Genomic DNA, 21,424 nt, shown 5'->3' on the forward strand with positions numbered 1-21,424 from the left:
TGTCAAAGAATCTAACATTTGTAGATTCCATTTGAAAAGAATGTGAGCATAAAAACATAGTGGAAAGTGTTCTTTAGAGCAAGATGACTATAGGTTTTAGTAAAGTTAATTTTGTTTAAATTTGTTGAAAAGCTCTAGCGACTTCCCATTATGGGGTAGATGCAGAGCATATTAAATGAGCTTGCAGAGGCTTTGAAGTCAGAAATCACTGGTTTTAAATATAGGCTCTGGAGGGAATGAGGAGAATTGGAGAAAGGAAGGAAAGGAAGAAGGCTGGGAAGAAGAGGGGAAGAAGGAAAGAAGGAAGGAAAGAGCATGCGTTAGGCAGATTATCTGTACCTGGCATTATCAAGATGCTTTACGTATACGTCTATCTTCAGCCGCCAGTTGTGTGATCTTGGACAAATAACTTTATCTCCTTGGGCTTCAGATTCCCTGGAGCATACTCTAGAATGATGGTAGTGGCAGCATAATTTTTTGGGTGATCCTTCCAAATCACATTAGAAAGATAGCATCGAGGGGCACCTGGGTGGCTCAGTTGGGTAAGCACCCGACTCTTTCAGCTCAGGTCAACATCTCACAGTTGTGAGATCGAGCCCCATGATGGGCATGAAACCTGCTTAAGATTCTCTCCCCCTCTCTCTCTGGCCCTCCCCTGCTAGATTTGTATCCAGTAATATTGAACTTCAAGTACAAAAAGCACAGACAACTGTTACCAACAGGCAAATCCTCAAGGAATATTGTTGCCATGAGCCCTTCCTAAGAAATATACTCAAGCATGAGCTTCAAGCAACCAAAGTGACTACAAAGACATTGAAAAGACACTGGTAGCATTGAGCACTGGGGGTTACTGACAGCAAAAAGAAGTGAACAGCAGGCACTGTGTTCCTTGAGTAAATAATACAGCACCAATTATTATCTTGCCAAAGGAGTCCGGCATGAGTTTGATCAAGCCTCTGGATTTAGCTGCAAATTAGTACAAAATATATTTTTTCAGGAGAAAGATACTAGACTCCATAATAAGTATGTGCTCAGCAAATCCAGAATGTGGAAAATCTAGAGGTAAAAATCTGCTGTCTCCTCAATAGCTATAATGTAAGGAAAAGAAGGGGATAGAATAAAAATATGCAAATTTAAACAGAGACTTAAGAGACATATCAAGTTGTTAAAAATGGGCAAAATCTAACTGTGGTATCTAGGGATGCACATGCAAGGATGTGGCTGCTGTCACAGGATAATGAGTACTTTTGGAGGCAAGAAAGGGGCTGATGTTGGGAGGAGCTTCTGAGGTGGCTGGAAAAGTTCTGTATCTCCATCTGATTACAAGGGTGTTTGCCATACAATAATTCACTAAGGTCTGCACCTGACTCATACAGCTGTCTATATCTGTGTTACTTTATAATAAAAAAGGTAAAAATAAAAAAGGAAAATTTTATGAAACTCATCTGAGCTCTGCTCACTTATACCAACTATCTCTACTTCCTCATCTGTAAAATATAATTTTCCCTCTTATAATTGTGTTTCTGTTAGGACCGATGTCCTCAATATCCATCCCCCTTCTCTACATATGACTGCATAGTTGGTTTTTTTTTAATTTTTAATGTTTATTTCTGAGAGAGACAGAGGGAAAGCGAGCGGGCGAGGGTCAGAGAAAGAGGGAGACACAGAATCCGAAACAGGCTCCAGGCTCCAAGCTGTCAGCACAGAGTCCGATGTGGGGCTCGAACTCACGAACCGTGAGATCATGACCCGAGCTGAAGTTGGATGCTCAACCGACTGAGCCACTCAGGTGCCCCTGCATAGTTTTTTAATGCAATAGAACAAATTTACCTTTGAGCCAGTAGAAACCAATAGAACTGAAACAAAATAAATGTTTACTAAGGTGGAAGTAAATAAAGGACAATCATCCAATCTTCCTCTCCTTGACTACTCTTTCCACAAGGGACAGTATTATTTAATAGAAAAAAGATGCAAAAGCCCCAGTTTCTATATAGTCTTCACCCTAATGGCCTACATGCAAAAAATTAAACACAAAACCTACTACTTTATGACAAAGTTTAAGAGTCATTTTCAATTTATTTGATGATTTCTCTCCTTGTCTATAAGTAGTATTTCAAAACTCATTTGCTGAGAGCATTTCCTGTGGCCTGTTTTGTTTTTTCTTTGCTCTGAGTTAATGAACCAGCAAAACAAAAAAGTAGAATATGAGTTTCTTTAATTGATAGAGTTGAACTTCCAAAGTTTTTCAGATTTATTCAATTTTAATGATATTATAACTCAAATGTATAAGCAACAGAATAATCTTAGAATCAATCCTGGCCCCAAATCTGAAGGTCTATAAACAAAAGGTATTCTGGGAACCATGGAAATATTTTAATAAAGTAAAATAAAATCAATCTGACTAAAAATGTTTAAGTTGTTAATGTTTCCTTAGTTCACATGGAGGAATTTCCATCAGCTTGTCAACTTGGTCATGGTGATTAGCTGACAGAGTTCAGTGAGGATAAGAAAAAAGGGACTAGACTCAGGTCCCCTCAACCCTGACCACAAATCCAGCATTCTTTGGCTGCCTCCACCAGGGAAACAAACAAACAAGCAAACACCTAAAACTCTATGTCCTTGGGAGGATGCTTACTATGGAGAGTAGGCAAGACACATTAAACCAGTCTGCACCCAGGTGGACCCCAGTGCTGAACTTTCACTGACTTTTCCCCTCATTATAATAGGAAAAATCACACCCAGGGCAGAGGTTTAACATGTTAATTACAGGTGCAATTAACATGAAGAAACATGACCTTTCCTTTAAATGCACAGGTACTGGGGCCCCTGAGTGGCTCAGTCAGTCAGGCATCAGACTTCAGCTTAGGTCATGATCTCACAGTACATGGGTTGGAGCCCCACACCGGGCTCTGTACTGACAGCTCAGAGCCTGGAGCCTGCTTCAGATTCTGTGTCTCCCTCTCTCTCTGCTCCTCCCCCACTCACACTCTGTCTCTGTCTCTCTCAAAAATAAACATTAAAAAAAATACACAGGTGCTGATAAATCCCCATTTCTACTTGCTTAGGTATCACCCTTTTCCACCCAAGTTTCTTTTAAAAAACTCTACCTTTCCTGGGAGAGTCAGCCTGAGGATTCTTGCTTTGTTCTGCCTCCCCTGTGCTCAAGCAAAAGCCCCAATAAAGCCTTGCATGAAACGTCCATTTGGCCTCTTGTCAATTTCTGTTGCTTGGAAAGCACAAGGGCCTGGTTTAATATCAACGAAATGATTCAAAAAGAAATGCATATCACCATGCTCCAAGGAGAACAGTTTAGGGAAGTGGACAAGCAGCATTTTCCCTACTTTGTTTCGACTTTGTTTTGTTTTTGTGATGGCATACTAGCATATTTTATTCAGAGCAATGTTGACATCCTCACCTGACTCGTTTTGGAAAGAAAAAGCAGTTACCATCCCAATGAGGGGGAAACGCAGAAAGAAGACTGATTTGAGAGAAATATTTTACAACTTGTCAAGTTTGGAATAGGATCATCTTATTTCTCACCCCTCCCTCTTTGAAGAAAAAAAACAAAAGGGCAACCTGGACAAGGTACTGAAAGATGAGCTAACATGAAATGAGTTTTAAATCTGTTTTTGTCACAAATAATTAATTAATTAATTAATTAATTAATTAAAGCTGTTTTGTCACTAACACACACAGGAAAGAATCTGACCTCACTGCAACCATTTCTCAGGGTTGTTGATATATACCTACTCTGTCTCCTGATACAGCAAAGTCTACATTGAAGAGAGTCAGATTTGGTAGGAAATGTTCAAAATCAGATACAATTCTGTTTCCAATGTGGTTGTTTTTATGCCACATGTGCTGTCTACACATGAAAAGAAAGAAAGGAAGGAGGGAAAGAAGGGAGGAAAAAATAGGAGGGGGGGAAGAGAAGGGAAAGGAAATGGAAGAAAAGAAAAATCAAAGTTAAAAGCTTTAAAGTCAAGTAACATGTGATTTAATGTCAGCCCCCTACTTATGGGACTATGTCACCCACTGAGACATAGTATATTTTGACCCTAGAAGCACAAATTCATTTCTCACCCAACTTCAAAGATATTATTGCTAACTCCTTGTTGCTAGGAACTGACTTGGAATGGACTGGCAGTTCTGGTTCTATTCTTAATGACCCGGAGGGTATGTCACATTTATGTTACGGCAATACCTTTCTTAAAGAGGTGAGGAAGAGAGAGCACTCCTTGGGGACCAAATAGCTTTCAACTCATTTCAGCAGAGGTTATGTGGTGGTAGTTGTCATACACTTTACAGCTCTATACGTTTTCTGCTACTAAGACTTCGGAGGAAACATCTGGTTGCTAATATAGCCATTGCCTGAATTTACCCTGTTGGGACTTCTACTTTAACTCGAATAGTGCCTGGAACACATAATATGCACTAAACAAATGTGTACGGAATGAGAGATTGGATGCACTTAATATCTACAACTCGCACAGAACTTGTTTCACTGTGAGAGATTATGAATTGAAGCAATAAGTTGAAAAGAGATGGTGTGTCATCTACTTATAAGAACAAAATTAATGGGTAAGGTGGTTTGAAACAACAGGATCCAGAAAAAGAAAACAAAACCAATTATAACTTGACTTGGGGTGTAGGTGTGTGGGAAATATGGCTGAGACACCAATTACTTGTTCTCTGATTGCCTATTCATAGACTTTGAACTCCTCCTTTAGGGTAAGGTCTGTATTTCATTCACTTTATAGCCTCAATTCTTTTTTTTTTTTTTAATTTTTTTTAAACATTTATTTATTTTTGAGACAGAGAGAGACAGAGCATGAATGGGGGAGGGTCAGAGAGAGAGGGAGACATAGAATCTGAAACAGGCTCCAGGCTCTGAGCAGTCAGCGCAGAGCCCGACATGGGGCTCGAACTCATGGACCGCGAGATCGTGACCTGAGCCGAAGTCGGACGCTTAACCGACTGAGCCACCCAGGCGCCCCTATAGCCTCAATTCTTAAATGCCTTGTTTGGAAGCGGCATTAAATGCCTGATTAATGATTCCATAGTCGTCTTGATTTCTACAGAGGTACATAATAGCTCTACCACAGAATGTATTTGAATTTCATTTATTCACCCTATGTGTATCCCTACTGGATTTAGTACAATTCTTCAAGTCAGGAGCTACATCTATTCATTTCTGCATACTTAAGTCTAAAGCAATGCCTTCTCACAAATTTTGGTTAAATTAATAAATGCAGCTAATCTGGATGAATATATTCAGATCTTCCTCCTCACCATGCCATGTGCATTTTTCCGAAAGCATAACAACAGCTATGCTACAACAGCTATGCTTTCTTGCAGGAAACCTCCAATCGAACATGTATGTATACATTCACATATGCAAATTCACAAACACTGGGGTTTTGTATGTGAATGAATCATGTACGACTAAATGCGCACATCTTCCACTTACACTGTGCCCAGTATTCATTTGACTGCATGTCTTTAAGAATCACCAGCTTGACATACCACACAACTATTTTCTCAAAGTATGGTTCAGGCTGTAAGAGAACCTGAGGAAGGAGAAAAGCACAGAGTGTCATTATTTATTGTCCTAGAGGGTCCTTGTCCTCGCCTTTGCAGCAACCCAATGATGTCATAGTTATTGTCTGATGTCATACCAGTTGAAAACAGAGGTTACCACTCTTAAGAAGAGGATGTATTTTAAAGGGTCCTTTTTAATTGAAATCTTCTTTGCTCTAAGATGTGCATTGTGAGCTCAAATTAATTTGAAAAGTGAGAAGATGGCTGCATTAATAGCCAGTGGATGTGGACTCTTTGGACCACCATGGCCATTTGATGATATCCCAAAGGCAGTCACAAGGTAAGAAAGGACTTTCTATGGACTCTTGAAGCATATCAGGAAATTTAAAAGCATCATATTTGGAGACTAAAAATGTAATTCCTTCACCTCTGCCCTATGTTGCTGTGTGGTAAAATATAGAACAATTAGTATTGCCAAAAGCAATCAATTTCAACATGACTTTCCTATAATAAAATAGTTTCAGGCAGCCTAGGTGGCTCAGTCGGTTAAGCGTCTGACTTCAGCTCAGGTGATGATCTCGTGGTTCGTGAGTTCAAGCCTCACGTTGGGCTCTGTGCTGACAGCGCAGAGCCTAGAGCCTGCTTCAGATTCTGTATCTCCCTCCCTCTCTGCCCCTCTCCCACTCATGTTCTGTCTCTTGCTGTCTCTCAAAAATAAATAAAAATATTAAAAATAAAAACAGTTTTGTGGCTCCCCATGCCTGCAGAAAATATCCAAATATCATATTCTCTTACACCAGATGATTCTCTTACATCATCTTGTCCCTGCTGGCTTTTTCAAAGTTATTTTTACTGCTCTTACTCAAACTTAATTCTCTAAACACCTCAAACTATTTGCAGTTAGTAAAACATCCCTTGATGTTTCAAGCTTTTGTGTCTTTATATGTACTATTGCCTTCTCCTTCCCAATTATGCTCTCTGCTAAAATTTTTTTTCATCCTTTGTGAGCCTCACCCTAACTCTATCCACCATGATGAGTGGGTTATTCCCTCCTTTATGCCAACATTCTACTTGTTTCATGCTGCCATTATGACAAGCATTAATATGTTCAGCATTTATTTGTTTACATACAAGTAAACTGGTGATTACATACCTGGTGATTACAGGCTCCTTGAAGGCTGTAATTATATCTGATACAGTAGCAGTTATCATTTATTAGTTGTGACTATGTGCCAAGCACTATGATTAGAAATGTAATTGGAAATCCATGATTTTATACCTTTTTAAGCACTCTTATTAGAAAAGATAGAAGCATAAACAAATTATGCCCTTCATATACAGTAAATGCAGTAGGAGAACAAAGAAGTCACTTTACTAAGTCTGGAGTTCAGGAAAAGCTTCCAGGAGGAAGTTTTGCTTGTTGGGGCAAACTGTGACAGTAACAAGAAGGCCTTACAAAGCAAGGCAGCCTGACTGGTATAGCTCCGAAGCCTTCCAGGAACCATCCTTGGAATGCAGGTTTATTACTGGGGTTATTTGCATTTAAATGGTTCTGTCATAGAGAGCTTTATGTACCTTTGTATTCCTTCTCTTCTATGTTAAATGATAAGACTCAAGAAGTAGCAATCACTTTCTTCAATACTTTGAAACGCCTCACTGCTGCTACAGTATTAAAAATGCAGTTGACCAATTTAAAGATGAAGCTGAAATAATGATTTTCATATAATTGTATGGTCTACAAGATTAACTCATTTTGTACTCACCCAATCTTTTTTTTTTTTTTTTTCTTAGAGGGAGCATGAGTGGGGGCAAGGGGCAGAGGGAGGGAGAGAGACAGAGAGAGAGAGAGGGAATCTTAAGCAATATGGAGCTCTATCCCATGACCCTGAGATCATGACCTGGGCCGAAATCAAGAGTCAGATGCTCAACTGACTGAGCCACCCAGGCATCCCTACTCACCCTAATCTTCTACATTTTGGGTATTTATCCCAATTTTTCTAAATGAAGAAGACACAGCTTAAGTGTTCAGAGTCACATGATGAACATACGGTTTTTGAACCTCTAGTTTACCTAATACCAATCATTAACATTACCATAATCACCCTGTTATAAATTTATGTATGCTACTTCATTTAACATCATAATTAACTCTAAAATACATAAACTATTACCATTCTTATTTTATAGATGTGAGAATTGTAGCTTATAATGTTTAGCTTGCCCACGGTCAAAGAGTAAATAAATGGTGGATCAGATATTCTAACCCAGTTCTGACTCCGAATTCAGGCTCTTAACCATCACCACAGTTTCCACATGCTGAATGGGATTGGTTTCTTCACTCAAAAAATGTATAATCCACTGGGTTGCAATAAGAGGGAAAGGTTAAATTAATATATATATATATATATTTAAAAACAGTGATGGCATTTGAAATAATCTTTTTATCTTTGTAATTATGTAATTTAATTATGTTATATCTAAATATGAATTTCCAATTTCCTTGTTTGTTATACCCTTTAAAACAACCAAACTGAGGAATAATTGATATCCAGTAAAGGAAAGGCATTTTAAGTCTACAGTTTGATGGGTTTTGACAAATGTATAAATAACCCAAATGTTCCCCATCCTGATTCAGTCTGTCTGTCCTCTATGCCTGGCACAAGCAATCACTTATCTACCTTTTTTTTTTAAATATATATATATTGAAGAATTTCTCATGCATGATATTGATGTGGTTTGAAGTGGGGTTTGGGAGCCAACAGCCAAGAAAGAATTCTTGAGACATTTTCAGTGCAAAAAGGTGTTTTTATTATAGTATGGAGACAGGGCCCATAGGCAGAAAAAGCTGCACTGGGGTTGTGAGGAGTGACTGATTATATAAGATTTTCTTTCCTATGGAGGCAAGGGTGACTTTAGAGTCCCGGAAATTGAACCTATAGGTTTCTGGAGATTGCATTTTTCTTGCTAATCATTAAGACAGTTGTAAACTGATGGAGACTCGTGTCCTGAATGATTATGATCTCTATTAGTTAACCATTTGTTTTTCTCTTTTCTTTGAGAAATGTCACCCATATCATGTCACCCCAACCTGGGGGTGGGGTGGGTGCAGGGTGTTAGCTTGTGCTTTGCCCTCAGTTTGCTTTTTGCTTCTTTGCCAGAATCAAACCATCTGTTTCTTTTATCATAATGTTTAAAAATTTTTTTTTAACATTTATTCATTTTTTTAGAGACAGAGAGACGGAGCATGAGTGGAGAGGGGGAGAGAGAGGGAGGGAGAGAGGGAGGGAGAGAGAGAGAGAGGGAGAGAGGCAGGGTCTGAAACATGCTCCAGGCTCTAAGCTATCAGCACAGAGCCCGACATGGGGCTTGAACCCACAAACCATGAGATCATGACCTGAGCTGAAGTTGGATGCTTAACTGACTGAACCACCCAGGCACTCCCATAATGTTTTTAGATTTATTCATGTTGCTGTGTATATCAGCAATTAGGTTTTTTTTTTAATGCTGAGTAATATCCATAATGTGAATATCCCACCATTTGTATCAATCGACATATTGATGGACATTTGGGTTGTTTCCAGTTTTGTATTATTATGCAAACAGCCATGAACATTCGTGGACACCCATTTCTGTAGACATATGTTTTCATTTCTCTTGGGTAAATATCTAGAAGTGGAATTACTGGGTCACGTGGTAGATATATGCTTACTGTTGAAGAGGTTGCTAAATTGTTTTCCAAAATGGTTGTGCCATTTTGCATCCTCAGAAGCAATGTAGAACTCTAACTGCTCCATATTCTTGCCAACATTTGGTATTGTCTGATGTTTTAAATTAACCATTATAGTGGGTGTTTTGGTAGGCAAGATAATGCTCTCGTCCTCCCCCCAAAATACCCGCATCCTAATCCCTGGAACCTGTAAATATATTACCTTATATGCAAAAGGGACTTGGCAGACATAACTAATGTTAAGGACTTTTTTAAGATAGACTATATTGGATTATCCAGGTGGGCCCACACAATCCTTAAAATTCTTTAGGGAAACCTTTCCTGGCAGTGGTCTTAGAAAGATGTGATGACAGGGGCGCCTGGGTGGCTCAGTCAGTTAGGTGTCCGACTTCGGCTTGGGTCATGATCTCGTGGTTTGTGAGTTCAGGCCCCACATCGGGCTCTGTGCTGATGGCTCAGAGACTGGAGCCTGCTTCGGAATCTGTCTCCTTCTCTCTCTGCCCCTCCCCACTTGTGCTCTGTCTCTCTGTCTCTCAAAAATAAATAAATGTAAAAAAAAAAAAAAGAAGAAAGAAAGAGAGATGTGATGACAGAAGGCGGACTAGCAAGATGGTAGTTTGAAAAGGACTTGGTCACTGTTGCTGGCTTTGAAGATGGAGAACAGAGGCCATGAGTAAAGGAATGTGGATGGCCTCTAAAAGCTGAAAAAGACAAAGAAATGGATTCTCCTCTAGAGCCTCCATAAAGGAATAAAGCCCTGCTGACAACCAGGAAAATATATAATTATAAATATATATGCACCCAATATGACAGCACCTAAATATAGAAAGCAAATATTGACAGAAATGAAAGGAGAAATAGCAATACAATAATAGTAGGAAATATCAGTACCCCACTTTCAATAATGGATAGAAAATCCAGACGAAATTAATAGGAAAACAGTAGACTTGGACAACACTATAGACCAAATGGGCCTAACAGATACATAGAGAACATTCCATCTGACAACAGCAGAGAACACATTCTTCTCAAGTGCACGTGTCTCATTCTCCAGGAATGATAGATCACAGGATAGATCACATGTTAGGTCAAAAAACAAGTCTTAATAAACTTAAGAAGACTGAAATCATATCTAGTATCTTCACAGTGTAATGAAATTAAAAATCAATAGCAGAAGGAAAGCTGGAAAATTCACAAATATGTGGAAATTAACACAGTCCTGAACAACTTAATGGGTCAAATAAGAAATCAAAAGGGAAATCAAAAAATATCTTGAAACGAATGAAAACAGAAACACAATATACCAAAATGAATGGGATACAACAAAAGCAGTACTAAGAATGAAATTTATATTCATAAATGCCTACTTCAGGAAAAAAGAAAAATCTCAAATAAACAACCTAACCTTATACCTCAAGTAACTAGAAACAGGAGAACAGAAGAAAAAAAAATAACAAAGATCAAAGCAGAAATAAAGACTAGATAAAACAATAGAAAAAAAATCAACAAAGGGGCACCTGGGTGGTTCAGTCAATTCAGCAATTAAGTGTCTGACTTCGGCATGTCATGATCTCACTGTCCGTGGGTTCAAGCCCCACATCGGACTCTGTGCTGACAGCTCAGAGCCTGGAGTCTGTTTCTGATTCTGTGTCTCCCTCTCTCTCTGCCCCTCCCCTGCTCATGTTCTGTCTGTCTTGCTCCCTCTCCCAGAAATAAACATTAAAAAAACATTTTTTTAAATCAACAAAACCATGAGCTGATTTTTGAAAAGATAAGCAAAATAGATAAAACTTTAGCTAAGAAAAAAAAGATTCAAATAAATAATATCGTATTGTAACTGCATTATATGGTGACACATGGCAGCTACACTTGTGAGGATAGCATAACTTACAGACATGAAGAATCACTGTTATACACCTGAAACTAACATAACATTGTGTGTTAACTAGACTCAGATTTACAAAATTTTTAACAGTATAGGGTTACCATTTTCTATTTCTTCTTGTCTATAAGTGTCTTTCAAGGTATTTGCCCATTTGAAGTTGTTGAATTTGTCAGTGTAAACTTATGTACAGTGTTTCCTTATCATTTTTATATATACCTGTAAAATCTCAACTATGGCCTTTCATCTCATAAATCAATAATTTCTCTACATCTCTGTCTGTTGCTATCCCTGATCAGTTTGACCAATGTAGCAAAACCATAAAAATGAACAAAGTATTTGAACAGAGACTTCAAACATGGTACACAAATGGTAAATAAGAACATGGAAAGATGCTCATACCATTTATCACCATGGAAATACAACTTCAATCAAATGGCTACACACCTGGTAGGATGATTACAGTAAACAAACAAACAAAAAACCTTGACAAAACCAAGTGCTGGTGAGAATGTGGATCAATCTGAACTCCTCCATCATTGGTGGGAATGCAAAATGGCCCAGCCACTTTGGAAAACAGTTTGCCAATTTTGTAGAGTTATTCATATATTTGCCATAAACTGAGCAGTCTTATTCTTTGGTGTTTGTACAAGAGAAAAGAAAACTTTAGCTCACACAAAAACCTGTATGTAAATGTTTATAGTGATTTTATTCATAGTCACCAAAAGTTAGAAAGAACCCAAAAGTAGTAAATGAATAAAGTGCAGTACATTCATAAGTAACATATTACCTAACAATCAAATAGGAATAAATTTCTGAAACACAACATGGATGACTACCAAATGTATTATCTGAGTGACAGAAATCAGGCTTAAAAGGCTACATCACATACGATTATATTTAGATGACATTCTGGAAAAGGAAACGTTGTAGGAACAGAAAACAGATCAGTACTTACCAGAATCTGGGGTTGGGGAATAGGATGAACCCTAAGGAACACAAAGGAACTTGAAAGGATGATAGAATTGTGTTATATTTTGATTCTGTAGTGGTTACATGACTTATGCACTTATCAAAACGCATAGAACTGCACACCAAAATGGAAAAAGAATCCATTTTACGGGGCGCCTGGGTGGCGCAGTCGGTTAAGCGTCCGACTTCAGCCAGGTCACGATCTCGCGGTCCGTGAGTTCGAGCCCCGCGTCGGGCTCTGGGCTGATGGCTCAGACCCTGGAGCCTGTTTCCGATTCTGTGTCTCCCTCTCTCTCTGCCCCTCCCCCGTTCATGCTCTGTCTCTCTCTGTCCCAAAAATAAATAAACGTTGAAAAAAAAATTAAAAAAAAAAAAAAAAGAATCCATTTTATTGTATAAGTTATACTGAAAAAATTTAAAAAGTTATACTGTATGTAACCTGCAATTTGCTCTTTTCATTCAGTAAAATATTTCTAATATTCATCCACATGGTTTGTGTAGTTCTAGTTCATAAACTTTCTCTGCTGCTTAATACCGTATAATATACAATTTGTATTGTATACAAATAATTCAGATGTATTCATCCATTCTCCTGCCAAATTACTTTGGAGCTCTCTTTCGGTTTTTCTTTTTCTATTATTCACAATACTGCTCTGATAAGTCTAGAACAAGCCTTATTGTGCATACGTGCTAGAATTTTCTGAGCTATGTAATTAGGAGCAGAATTGTAGCGATTTAGGGTATATGCCTGTTTAACTTTACAAAACAATGCAACACATTTCATTCTCAAGTGGTAATCCCAACGTACTCACCCCTGAAATATTTAGTAAACAATTTCCAGCTTCACACTTTCACCAGCACTTGGTGTATTCATTCAGACTTCTTAATTTTTGATTCTGGCTTTAACTGGCATCTTCCTAGCTACCATTGAGGTTGAGCACTCTTCTTGCTTTGTTTAGTTTCTTTCTTGCTATTTCTATCTCCTCTTTATCTTCTTTCTCCATTGTTCCCCACCAGGTTGTCTTTTACTTTTTTATTCATAAGGGATCTTCAAATAGTCTTAATTTAAACCTGTGTTAGTTTTTGTGATGCAAATTAGGTGTATCATTTTTTTTTTTTTTTTGGTTTATCTTTTCGCTTTCTCTGTGGTGTCTTGTTGATAATCATAAGTTACTCATTTTAATGCAGTGAATTTATCAATTTTAGTGTTTTCTGTACCTTGTTTAAAAAATATGTCTTTAACTGAAGGTCAAAAAATAATTTACATTTGCTTCTGAATGTTTTTAAAGTTTTGATTTTTACATTTAAGGGTTTATTGGATGTGGAATTCGTTTTTTAATGTTTATTTTTGAGAGAGAGTGCACGTGACCGGCAGAGAGAGAGGCAGACAGAGAATCCGAAGCAGGCTTTGTGAGGAGAGCACAGAGCCCAATGTGGGGCTCAAACTCATGAGTTGTGAGATCATGACATAAGCTGAAGTCAGATGCTTAAAGAACCGACTGAACACCCCCAGTGCCCTTAATGTGGAATCAGTTTTTGCATGTGGTATGAGGTAGAGATCCAATTTAATTTGTTATATATACATAACAAATTGTTTCGAAATTATTTATTGACAATGCATTTTTTCCATAATGATCTGAGAATTGATTTGTTTCATACTTAAAATTTACATATATGCATAAGTCTTGTTCTCTGTTTCATTCCCCTGGGGTTCTATTCCTATGCTTGTCATTATTATTTTCTTATAATATTATTTTCTTATAATATATTTTGATATCCAATTAAGTATATTCTCTGTTTTTCAGGATCATATTCATTATTTATTGCTGGATATGAGATCTAACAGTTTGGTTAGATTAAGGTTAATTTTTGGCAAGAATACTTAATGGATAATTTATTGTGTTTTTATTGCATATACTATCAGGTACTGCCACTATTAATGATGCTATCTGCTTATTTGTTTATGATGCTGACAGATCTCTCCATGTAAAGTAACATTGTTTTCCCCTTTGGAATTATCAGGTAAACTGTGGGGTGAAACTTTGCCACATTTCAAATCATTTTGTAATAAATCAATGAGGTATAGGTGAATCCATCATTTGTTGGGGCGTGCAAAATAGTAACCATTTACAATTATTGTTCTCTGTTACTAGTGGCATTTTATATAAAGAGATTTTGCCTACCAAGGGGAGGTAAATTATAGGTGGTTTTTTTTTTTTTTTTTTTTCTGGATTAGGGAAGAAGTGAATCAAATGCTTAATTCTTCCCTTTAATTACCAATTTTCAGAGTAAGGATTTGAGGTAGTTGTTGCCTTCGATGAAAATGAAATTTTGTTTTTCTGTTTTTCTATCAATCATTGCATAATATCATAGACGCCTGGATTCTTATTAATGTGTTAAATCAACCACAGTTATTATTCCTTTTGGTATAAATTACCCCAAAGTTGACCAGTGTCTTTTGGACACAATCCCATTAGTCTTTGAGTATTTCTTTTCTTTTTTTTTTTTTTTTTTTTAACATTTATTTATTTTTGGGACAGAGAGAGACAGAGCATGAACGGGGGAGGGGCAGAGAGAGAGGGAGACACAGAATCCGAAGCAGGCTCCAGGCTCTGAGCCATCAGCCCAGAGTCCAACGCGGGGCTTGAACTCAAGAACCACGAGATCGTGACCTGAGCTGAAGTCGGACGCTTAACCGACTGAGCCACCCAGGCGCCCCAGTCTTTGAGTATTTCTTTACCTGCAAGCATAAAATGCCCGGGCTCATCTTACACTTTTCCTGTTATAGACTAATAGCTCCCTAGTTCAGTCCCAGTTTCGGTTTATCTTATTTTCAGCTCTATCTTCCTTTCTGTCCTCTGAGCATTTTGTTTAGATTCTTGTTGTTTTTCCAAGCTCCGATATGCATTTTTTTTTTCCAGCTCTAAATATTTATATATTGCCAACTATGGGCCAGGTGCTGTTCTAAGGATACAGAGGTTAACACAGCAAAAATCATCTTTGCTCTCAAGAAGCTCACGTTGCAAGAATGCTTGTTATATTATCCATGCATTTTAAATTTTTTTTTTCAACGTTTATTTATTTTTGGGACAGAGAGAGACAGAGCATGAACGGGGGAGGGGCAGAGAGAGAGGGAGACACAGAATCGGAAACAGGCTCCAGGGTCTGAGCCATCAGCCCAGAGCCCGACGCGGGGCTCGAACTCACGGACCGCGAGATCGTGACCTGGATGAAGTCGGACGCTTAACCGACTGCGCCACCCAGGCGCCCCTATCCATGCATTTTAATGGCTATTGTGATCTGGCAATTTTAGGTATTGTGAGGGTTTTAAGGTAATCTAGACATAAATGATGATTTGTAAAATTTCATATCATTTTCCAGAATGAATATTCAGGAAATAAACCAGAAGATAGGAAGCCCTGTTAGAAAAGAAGTGCAGTTCTGGGTATGAAGTAGATAGATGAATGGAAGTGAGAATGGAGAAGAAAAGCTGGATTGCAGGAGTATCTTGAAGAAAGAAAGGATAGAATTTTTTAATAGTTAAATAAGAGCACATGATCCAGAGGAGGATGTCAAAATTATCTCCAAGTATTCTTCTCTGGAAGACAAAGAGAATGACTACAACACTGGCAGAAATAGTGTAGCTGGTGTGAATGTGTAGACAAATAAAAATAATGTCTCTTGGCAGGTATGGACTGTGTCCTTGTATTTAACATTCTATGCACTGTACTGTATCAACTAACCGCATTTGAGAAAAGCAACGAAACAACTGTGTAGACATGGCCCAAGGTGATAGAAAATACATAACTAGAAGAGAGTAAGTGACAAGATCACAGGTGAGGAAAGGAAGTGTTGGTGTCTTCTTTGTAACTCTAGACCCTGGTTTGGTGTTTGGCACAAAGCTGACCCTTAATTAATATTTACTTAATAAATGAACGTAAGTCATTTGCATAGATGTGATAGCTGAGCCTATGGGCGTAGAACTGAAAGCAGGGGACATTTACTTGCTAAGGTTCAAAAACAGCTCTTCTTCCTTGTGGCCTGCATTGCCAACAGGTGCCTGCCTCAGGGGAAACAATTCCGAAAGTACCTTTGGATAATTAGAGCAGAAGCTGGCATTTCAGGAGCTCTTTTGCGTATGCGTGTTTGTTGGGCCGCGTGGTGGGGGGTGGTGCATTCTAGATTCAGAATACCAAAGTGGAAGTCACAGATTTGCAATGAATCAAAGGTGATATTAATTGTATTCATTTTATATGAAGGTCAGCTCATCTCCACAAATTATAGAGCTTCTCAGTGCGATCAGTGCACTTCCTTTTCCACAATGCCTCCAAACGCAAACCTCACTTTACAGGTTATCAGCGGGGGGCTGAGCTGCTCTCTTGCATTCACTAATGAAAAGGTTAATGGATTCCCTTTCTCTTGTTTGAAGCTAGGACCTGAAATTTCGAGTAGGCCTACTGGTATGACTCTTCCAATTTCCATCCTCAAGGGGGCGATGATCAGGGAGCCATTCCTGAACCACACCCGCAGAAATCTGCCGCAGAAACCTTCACGCTCTGCTCCTGGGTGCGTCAGATTAGTCCTAGGGGCCAGCGCCTCATACTGAGCCTGCGCACACGGGCGCGCCGGAGCGGACGCATGCGCCTTGAGGCGGGGCTGGCGGAGGCGGCTCTGGGCGGGTCTGGGTCCCTCCAGTGTTTTGGGGCCTAGGAGCTGTGGGAGGAGCCGGCGGCCTCACCGTGGTAACCGCAGCGCCGCCACCGCCGCCCCGCCTTGCAGGCCTCGGGACTGTCATCGCCTTTGGGTGTGGGGATCCTTGGGCCACCGTCCCCGGAAATAGCTCCGCCGGCTTTCTCAGATAACCCCATCCTCCCCACGCCACCGTCGCCGCCGCCATGCAAGGGGAGGACGCCAGATACCTCAAAAGGTGACCACTCCCCGAGGCTCGGTCCCACCTTCCTTGCGAGGCCCTGAAGATATTCTTAGAGGTCCTTGGGTTGGCTTTGAGGTGACAGTGGGCAAAGCTAGGATCTTAAAGGAGAGGTGGAAGCCGGGGGTAAGGCGGAGGGGAGTCACGGAAAGGAAAGGGAAAAGGAGCACTGGGGAAAAGAGGAAAGGGCCCTTCGGGGGTGCGAGGCTCCCCAGCCTCTTACCTGGCTCGGCGGGACCCTGACAGCATTGCAGATGGTTTCCTTGCCACATCCGTCTCGGGAGAGGGCGAAGGGCTGTGTAAACCGCGTCTTCCTGACCCCCCACCCCGACTTGGACTCCCCATTTTTCCCTAGTAGAATAAATCCCTTGGGAGCCTGAAAATGAAGTCTTCTGCTGCCTCTGCTCTCTGTCTCCTGTTTGGGCTTCACTGCCATCGGGTTTTGAAGCGATGAAGAAGAGAGAAGTGGCTTTTACTTTATGGGAGGCTGGGCTGAGATGGTTCCTTCCAGCCTGTTTCTGCTTTCCTCAATCATTTCATCCATTTGACTGCCATGTATATAGTATACTTTTTGTAGGAGATTCATAATTATCAAGAGGTTTGTTCAAGAGCTTGTCCTGCAGCAGGTCGTAATTTCTTTAGTTTAACAATATCTGTAGTATCAATTACTCTTTAAAGAAAATTGTATCTTTGGGGATTATTTATTTGACTCCTAACAAAGATAAGGTCATCCCTGATGAAAAAGGATACCTGTCATTGGACCAAGAGTTAGCAGTGATCCAATAGAAAACGATCTTAAGTAGGACTCTCCATTTTTTCTCCATTAGTTAAGTCACTGTTAGTGACAGGGTAAAATACACAGGGGGAGTCACATGTATTATTATTATTATTATTCTTTGGACACAGTTTCCTTATTTAAATATGGGGCAAATATTACCTTATGAGAAATATGTGGACCAAATATGAAAATGCTTTTAAAAGATAAAACATGCCATGTAATGTGGTGGCGTTATTTCAAGTCATAATACGCTTTTACTGAATATATTTATCCTGGCCTGGGATGGCCTTAATCATCACAGGAAGATCTTCTAAACTTTAATCAATTCTTAAAAGGGATTCAAACAATTGTAAAATCCTACAATCGACTGCACGGTCTTTGCAGGACTGAGGCATATATTGCCTGCCTTTCTCATTGTATATGAATATATCTGAAACTGTCAAATAACAAGACTTTATCAGTAAATTTTTGTAGTAGTATGTAATCATAACTAGTATATAGTCAGTATTTATTTCCTCACTGAATTTTGCCTACATTGATCTTTTAAAATACCTTGACTGAAAATTTCGTGACAGAAGAACATAGTAAATTCTTTCTCTTTCAACTTCAGATTCAAGATTGTTCTAGGTGAAGAGCTACTATTATACCAGCAGTTTGTTTTCGTGTAATACACTGTGCCAAAATATAGTTTTTATTAGATTCTTGTACCTGTATGGACCCTTAGGCATAATTCCCAATCTATTCTTTTAAAAGCCGTGTTATCTAAAGTTCAAAAAATAAAACCAAACAAGTCACTATAATGACTTGTAGTAAAAGTCATTGAAGTAAAATAAGATTAGAAGTTGCAAAGGTTGAAGTATACACTTTTCAGTTCCGCCTAATTTTGACAATATACGTAAATTAAAAGGTGGCGTTGCCTGCATTCAGATTAGAAATATGCAGCTGACGTACAATCATACAGGCCTGATGGTTTATGATGTCTGGCAGAACCTTCCATTTTAATTATTGGTTCTTTGATAATGATTACATTTATGTATTCCTTTTGTAATATTTTTACCTTCACATTTTGTTTCTAACAGTACAGCAACATAGTTTCATTCTCGTTGATTCAGTCTAATTTTAATTAGTCAATTTCCATGGTTTCATGAGGAATTTCTAGTCTTTCTTTAAATGTGTAGTAGATTATAGAATCAAATACAGTTTGATTTTTTGTTTTGATTCAGTAAAACTTAATGAAGACTTACAAAATACCTGGTATATGCCTAGCATAGTTCTGGTCAGTGGAGAAATGATTAAATAGACAAATTTTATGTCCTCAATCAGATATACACAAAAATAGACAATTATTTGTGATTTTTTTGCTTCCTCTTAAAACCCTCTGATGGCTTTCCATTGCTTTTTACTTTTTTGAAAGTTTATTTAAATAATCTCTGTTCTCAACGTGGGCCTCGAACTCATGACACTGAGATCAAGAGTCATGTGCTCTTCCCACTGAGCAAGCCAAGCACCCGTCCATTGCTTTTAGAGTTAGAGCACCTACCTTTTCAGCTCTCTCTCTGCCTCCCTCCCACCCCCAGTAATTTCATACTTGAGCCTTACAGAAATAACTTCTTTTAGATTCCTGTGTTTTGGTGTAAGGTTCCAAGTGCCCTTCCTGTTGTCTGGAACTTGCCCCATTCTTTACCCAGCTCGCTCTTATTTTTCCTGTTTTTGCTTAAATGTCACTTTTTCCAGAAAGCCTTTCCTGAGCTGCCCTTTTTTCATCCCACAGTCCACAATCCAGGTCAGATATACCTGCTAGGTTCTCATGATACCTAATACCTTGTCTTTACTTACTCTTATTACCATATTATTATTGTTTGTCTTTCCTGCTGGTCTGTAAGCTTCAGAAGGCTAAGGAACTATATATCTTACTTCTCATTGTATCCTCAGCACACAGCACAATTCCTGGATCATAAGTACTCACTAAATAGTTATTAAATGAAGTAAAAATGAGGTTACAAAGAAAAATGGGCCAAATCATACTGGACTTATAAACCATAGTAAAGAGTTGAGACTTGTAAAAGCAGTGGAGAACCATTGAAGGATTTTAAGAGTAAATGACATTTATTCATTCCTTCAATAGTTATTTGAAATTCTACCATGTAAAAGTCACTTAGTCAAGTGATAAAAAGTATTGGATGAATGACATATACTTTCTCTGCCTTTATGTGCCTATAACGTAGTGAGGAATACAGACTTTAATTAATATATAATCAGAAGTAACTATTGTATTTATGGTGAGTGCTATAAGTACATAAGCAAAATCAGTGGATGGCCTTCATGTAAAGCTCTTTTTTTTTTTTTTTTTAATGTTTATTTCTGAGAGAGGGAGACAGAGCATGAGCAGGGAGGGGGCAGAGAGAGAGAAACACAGAATCTGGAGCAGGCTCCAGGCTCTGAGCCGTCAGCATGGAGCCCAACATGGGGCTTGAACTCACGAACTGTGAGATCATGACCTGAGCCGAAGTCAGACGCCCAACCGACTGAGCCACCCAGGTGTCCCTAAAGCCCTTTTTTTATACAGTATGTTTTCAACATTCATCTACATTTTAGCATTCAGCAGCAATTCATTCCATTTAATAGCTGAATGGTAGTTCATTGTGTGGATATAGCACATGTAGATTATTCATTCATCTATTGATAGACATTTAGATTGTTTCCATCTATTGGCTACTGTGAGTAAAACTGCTTTCAACATTCCTGTACTAGTTTTACTTTGAATACCTTTTTTCACTCTCTGGTATGTACCCAGTTGTTTCTGGGTCATGTACTAATTGTGTGTTTAACTTATTGAAGAACCACCAAACTTTTTCAGAGTGGCTGCACCATTTACATTCCCATCAGCAGTGTATGAGAGTTCCAATTTTCGACATCACCAACAGTTGTTATTTATTTATTTATTTATTTATTTATTTATTTATTTATTTATTTACATTCTGGCCATTCAGTGGATGCAAAGTACTCTCTGTGGTTTTATTTGCATTTCCTTAGTTACTAGTGACATCGAGTATCTTTTCATATGCTTCTTGGCCTTTATCTTCTTTGGGGAAATGAGTTCTTTATACATTCTAGATACTAGACTCTTACCAGATAAATGATTTACAAATATTTTGCCCCACTCTGTGATTGTTTTTGCATTATCATCATAGTGTCCTTCCTTATGCAAAAGTTTTTAATTTTGATGGAGTCCAGTTTAATTTTTTCTTTACTTGCTTTTGCTACCATTATTTTGGAAACCATTGCCTAATAGTTTATTTTTTCTTTCTTTCCCTTGCCTCAGGAGACATCTAGAAAGATGTTGCTAAGGCTGATGTCAGAGAAATTACTGGATATCTACACATAAAAGAATGAAATTGGACCCTTTATACCACGTAATTAACTCTAGGATTTTTATGGTTTCATATCTCACATTTAAGTCCTTAGTCCATTTTGAATTTACATTTGTGTATGGTGTCAGAGAGTGGTCCAGTTTCATTCTTTTGCATGTAGCAAAATAAAAAGCATAGCAAAGCAAACAATCAACAAAGCTTAAAGACAACCTACTGAATGGCA

The 21,424-nt window shown here is 38.6% G+C and overlaps 1 protein-coding gene across 2 annotated transcripts in view; it reads left to right on the top strand.

The window, feature by feature from the left end:
* Nucleotides 1-4,162: 4,162 nt before the first annotated feature.
* KIFAP3 (kinesin associated protein 3) overlaps nt 4,163-21,424 on the top strand; it is a 177,274-nt gene continuing 160,012 nt past the window's right edge. Inside the window, exons 1-2 of one of the 2 annotated variants that reach the window (XM_086693965.1) lie at nt 4,163-4,275; nt 5,762-5,881. In XM_086693965.1, coding sequence (XP_086550091.1) covers nt 5,802-5,881 — 80 coding nt within the window. In that variant the 5' untranslated portion in view covers nt 4,163-4,275; nt 5,762-5,801. Of the gene's footprint in view, nt 4,276-5,761; nt 5,882-16,798; nt 17,050-21,424 lie in introns of those variants that run through there. The other variant, XM_025926270.2, reaches the window with a different exon arrangement.

This window comes from Puma concolor, chromosome E4 (assembly GCF_028749965.1).
Source record: "Puma concolor isolate L17-30 chromosome E4, mPumCon1.1.hap2, whole genome shotgun sequence".
In the NCBI taxonomy this organism is placed as follows: Eukaryota; Metazoa; Chordata; class Mammalia; order Carnivora; family Felidae; genus Puma; species Puma concolor.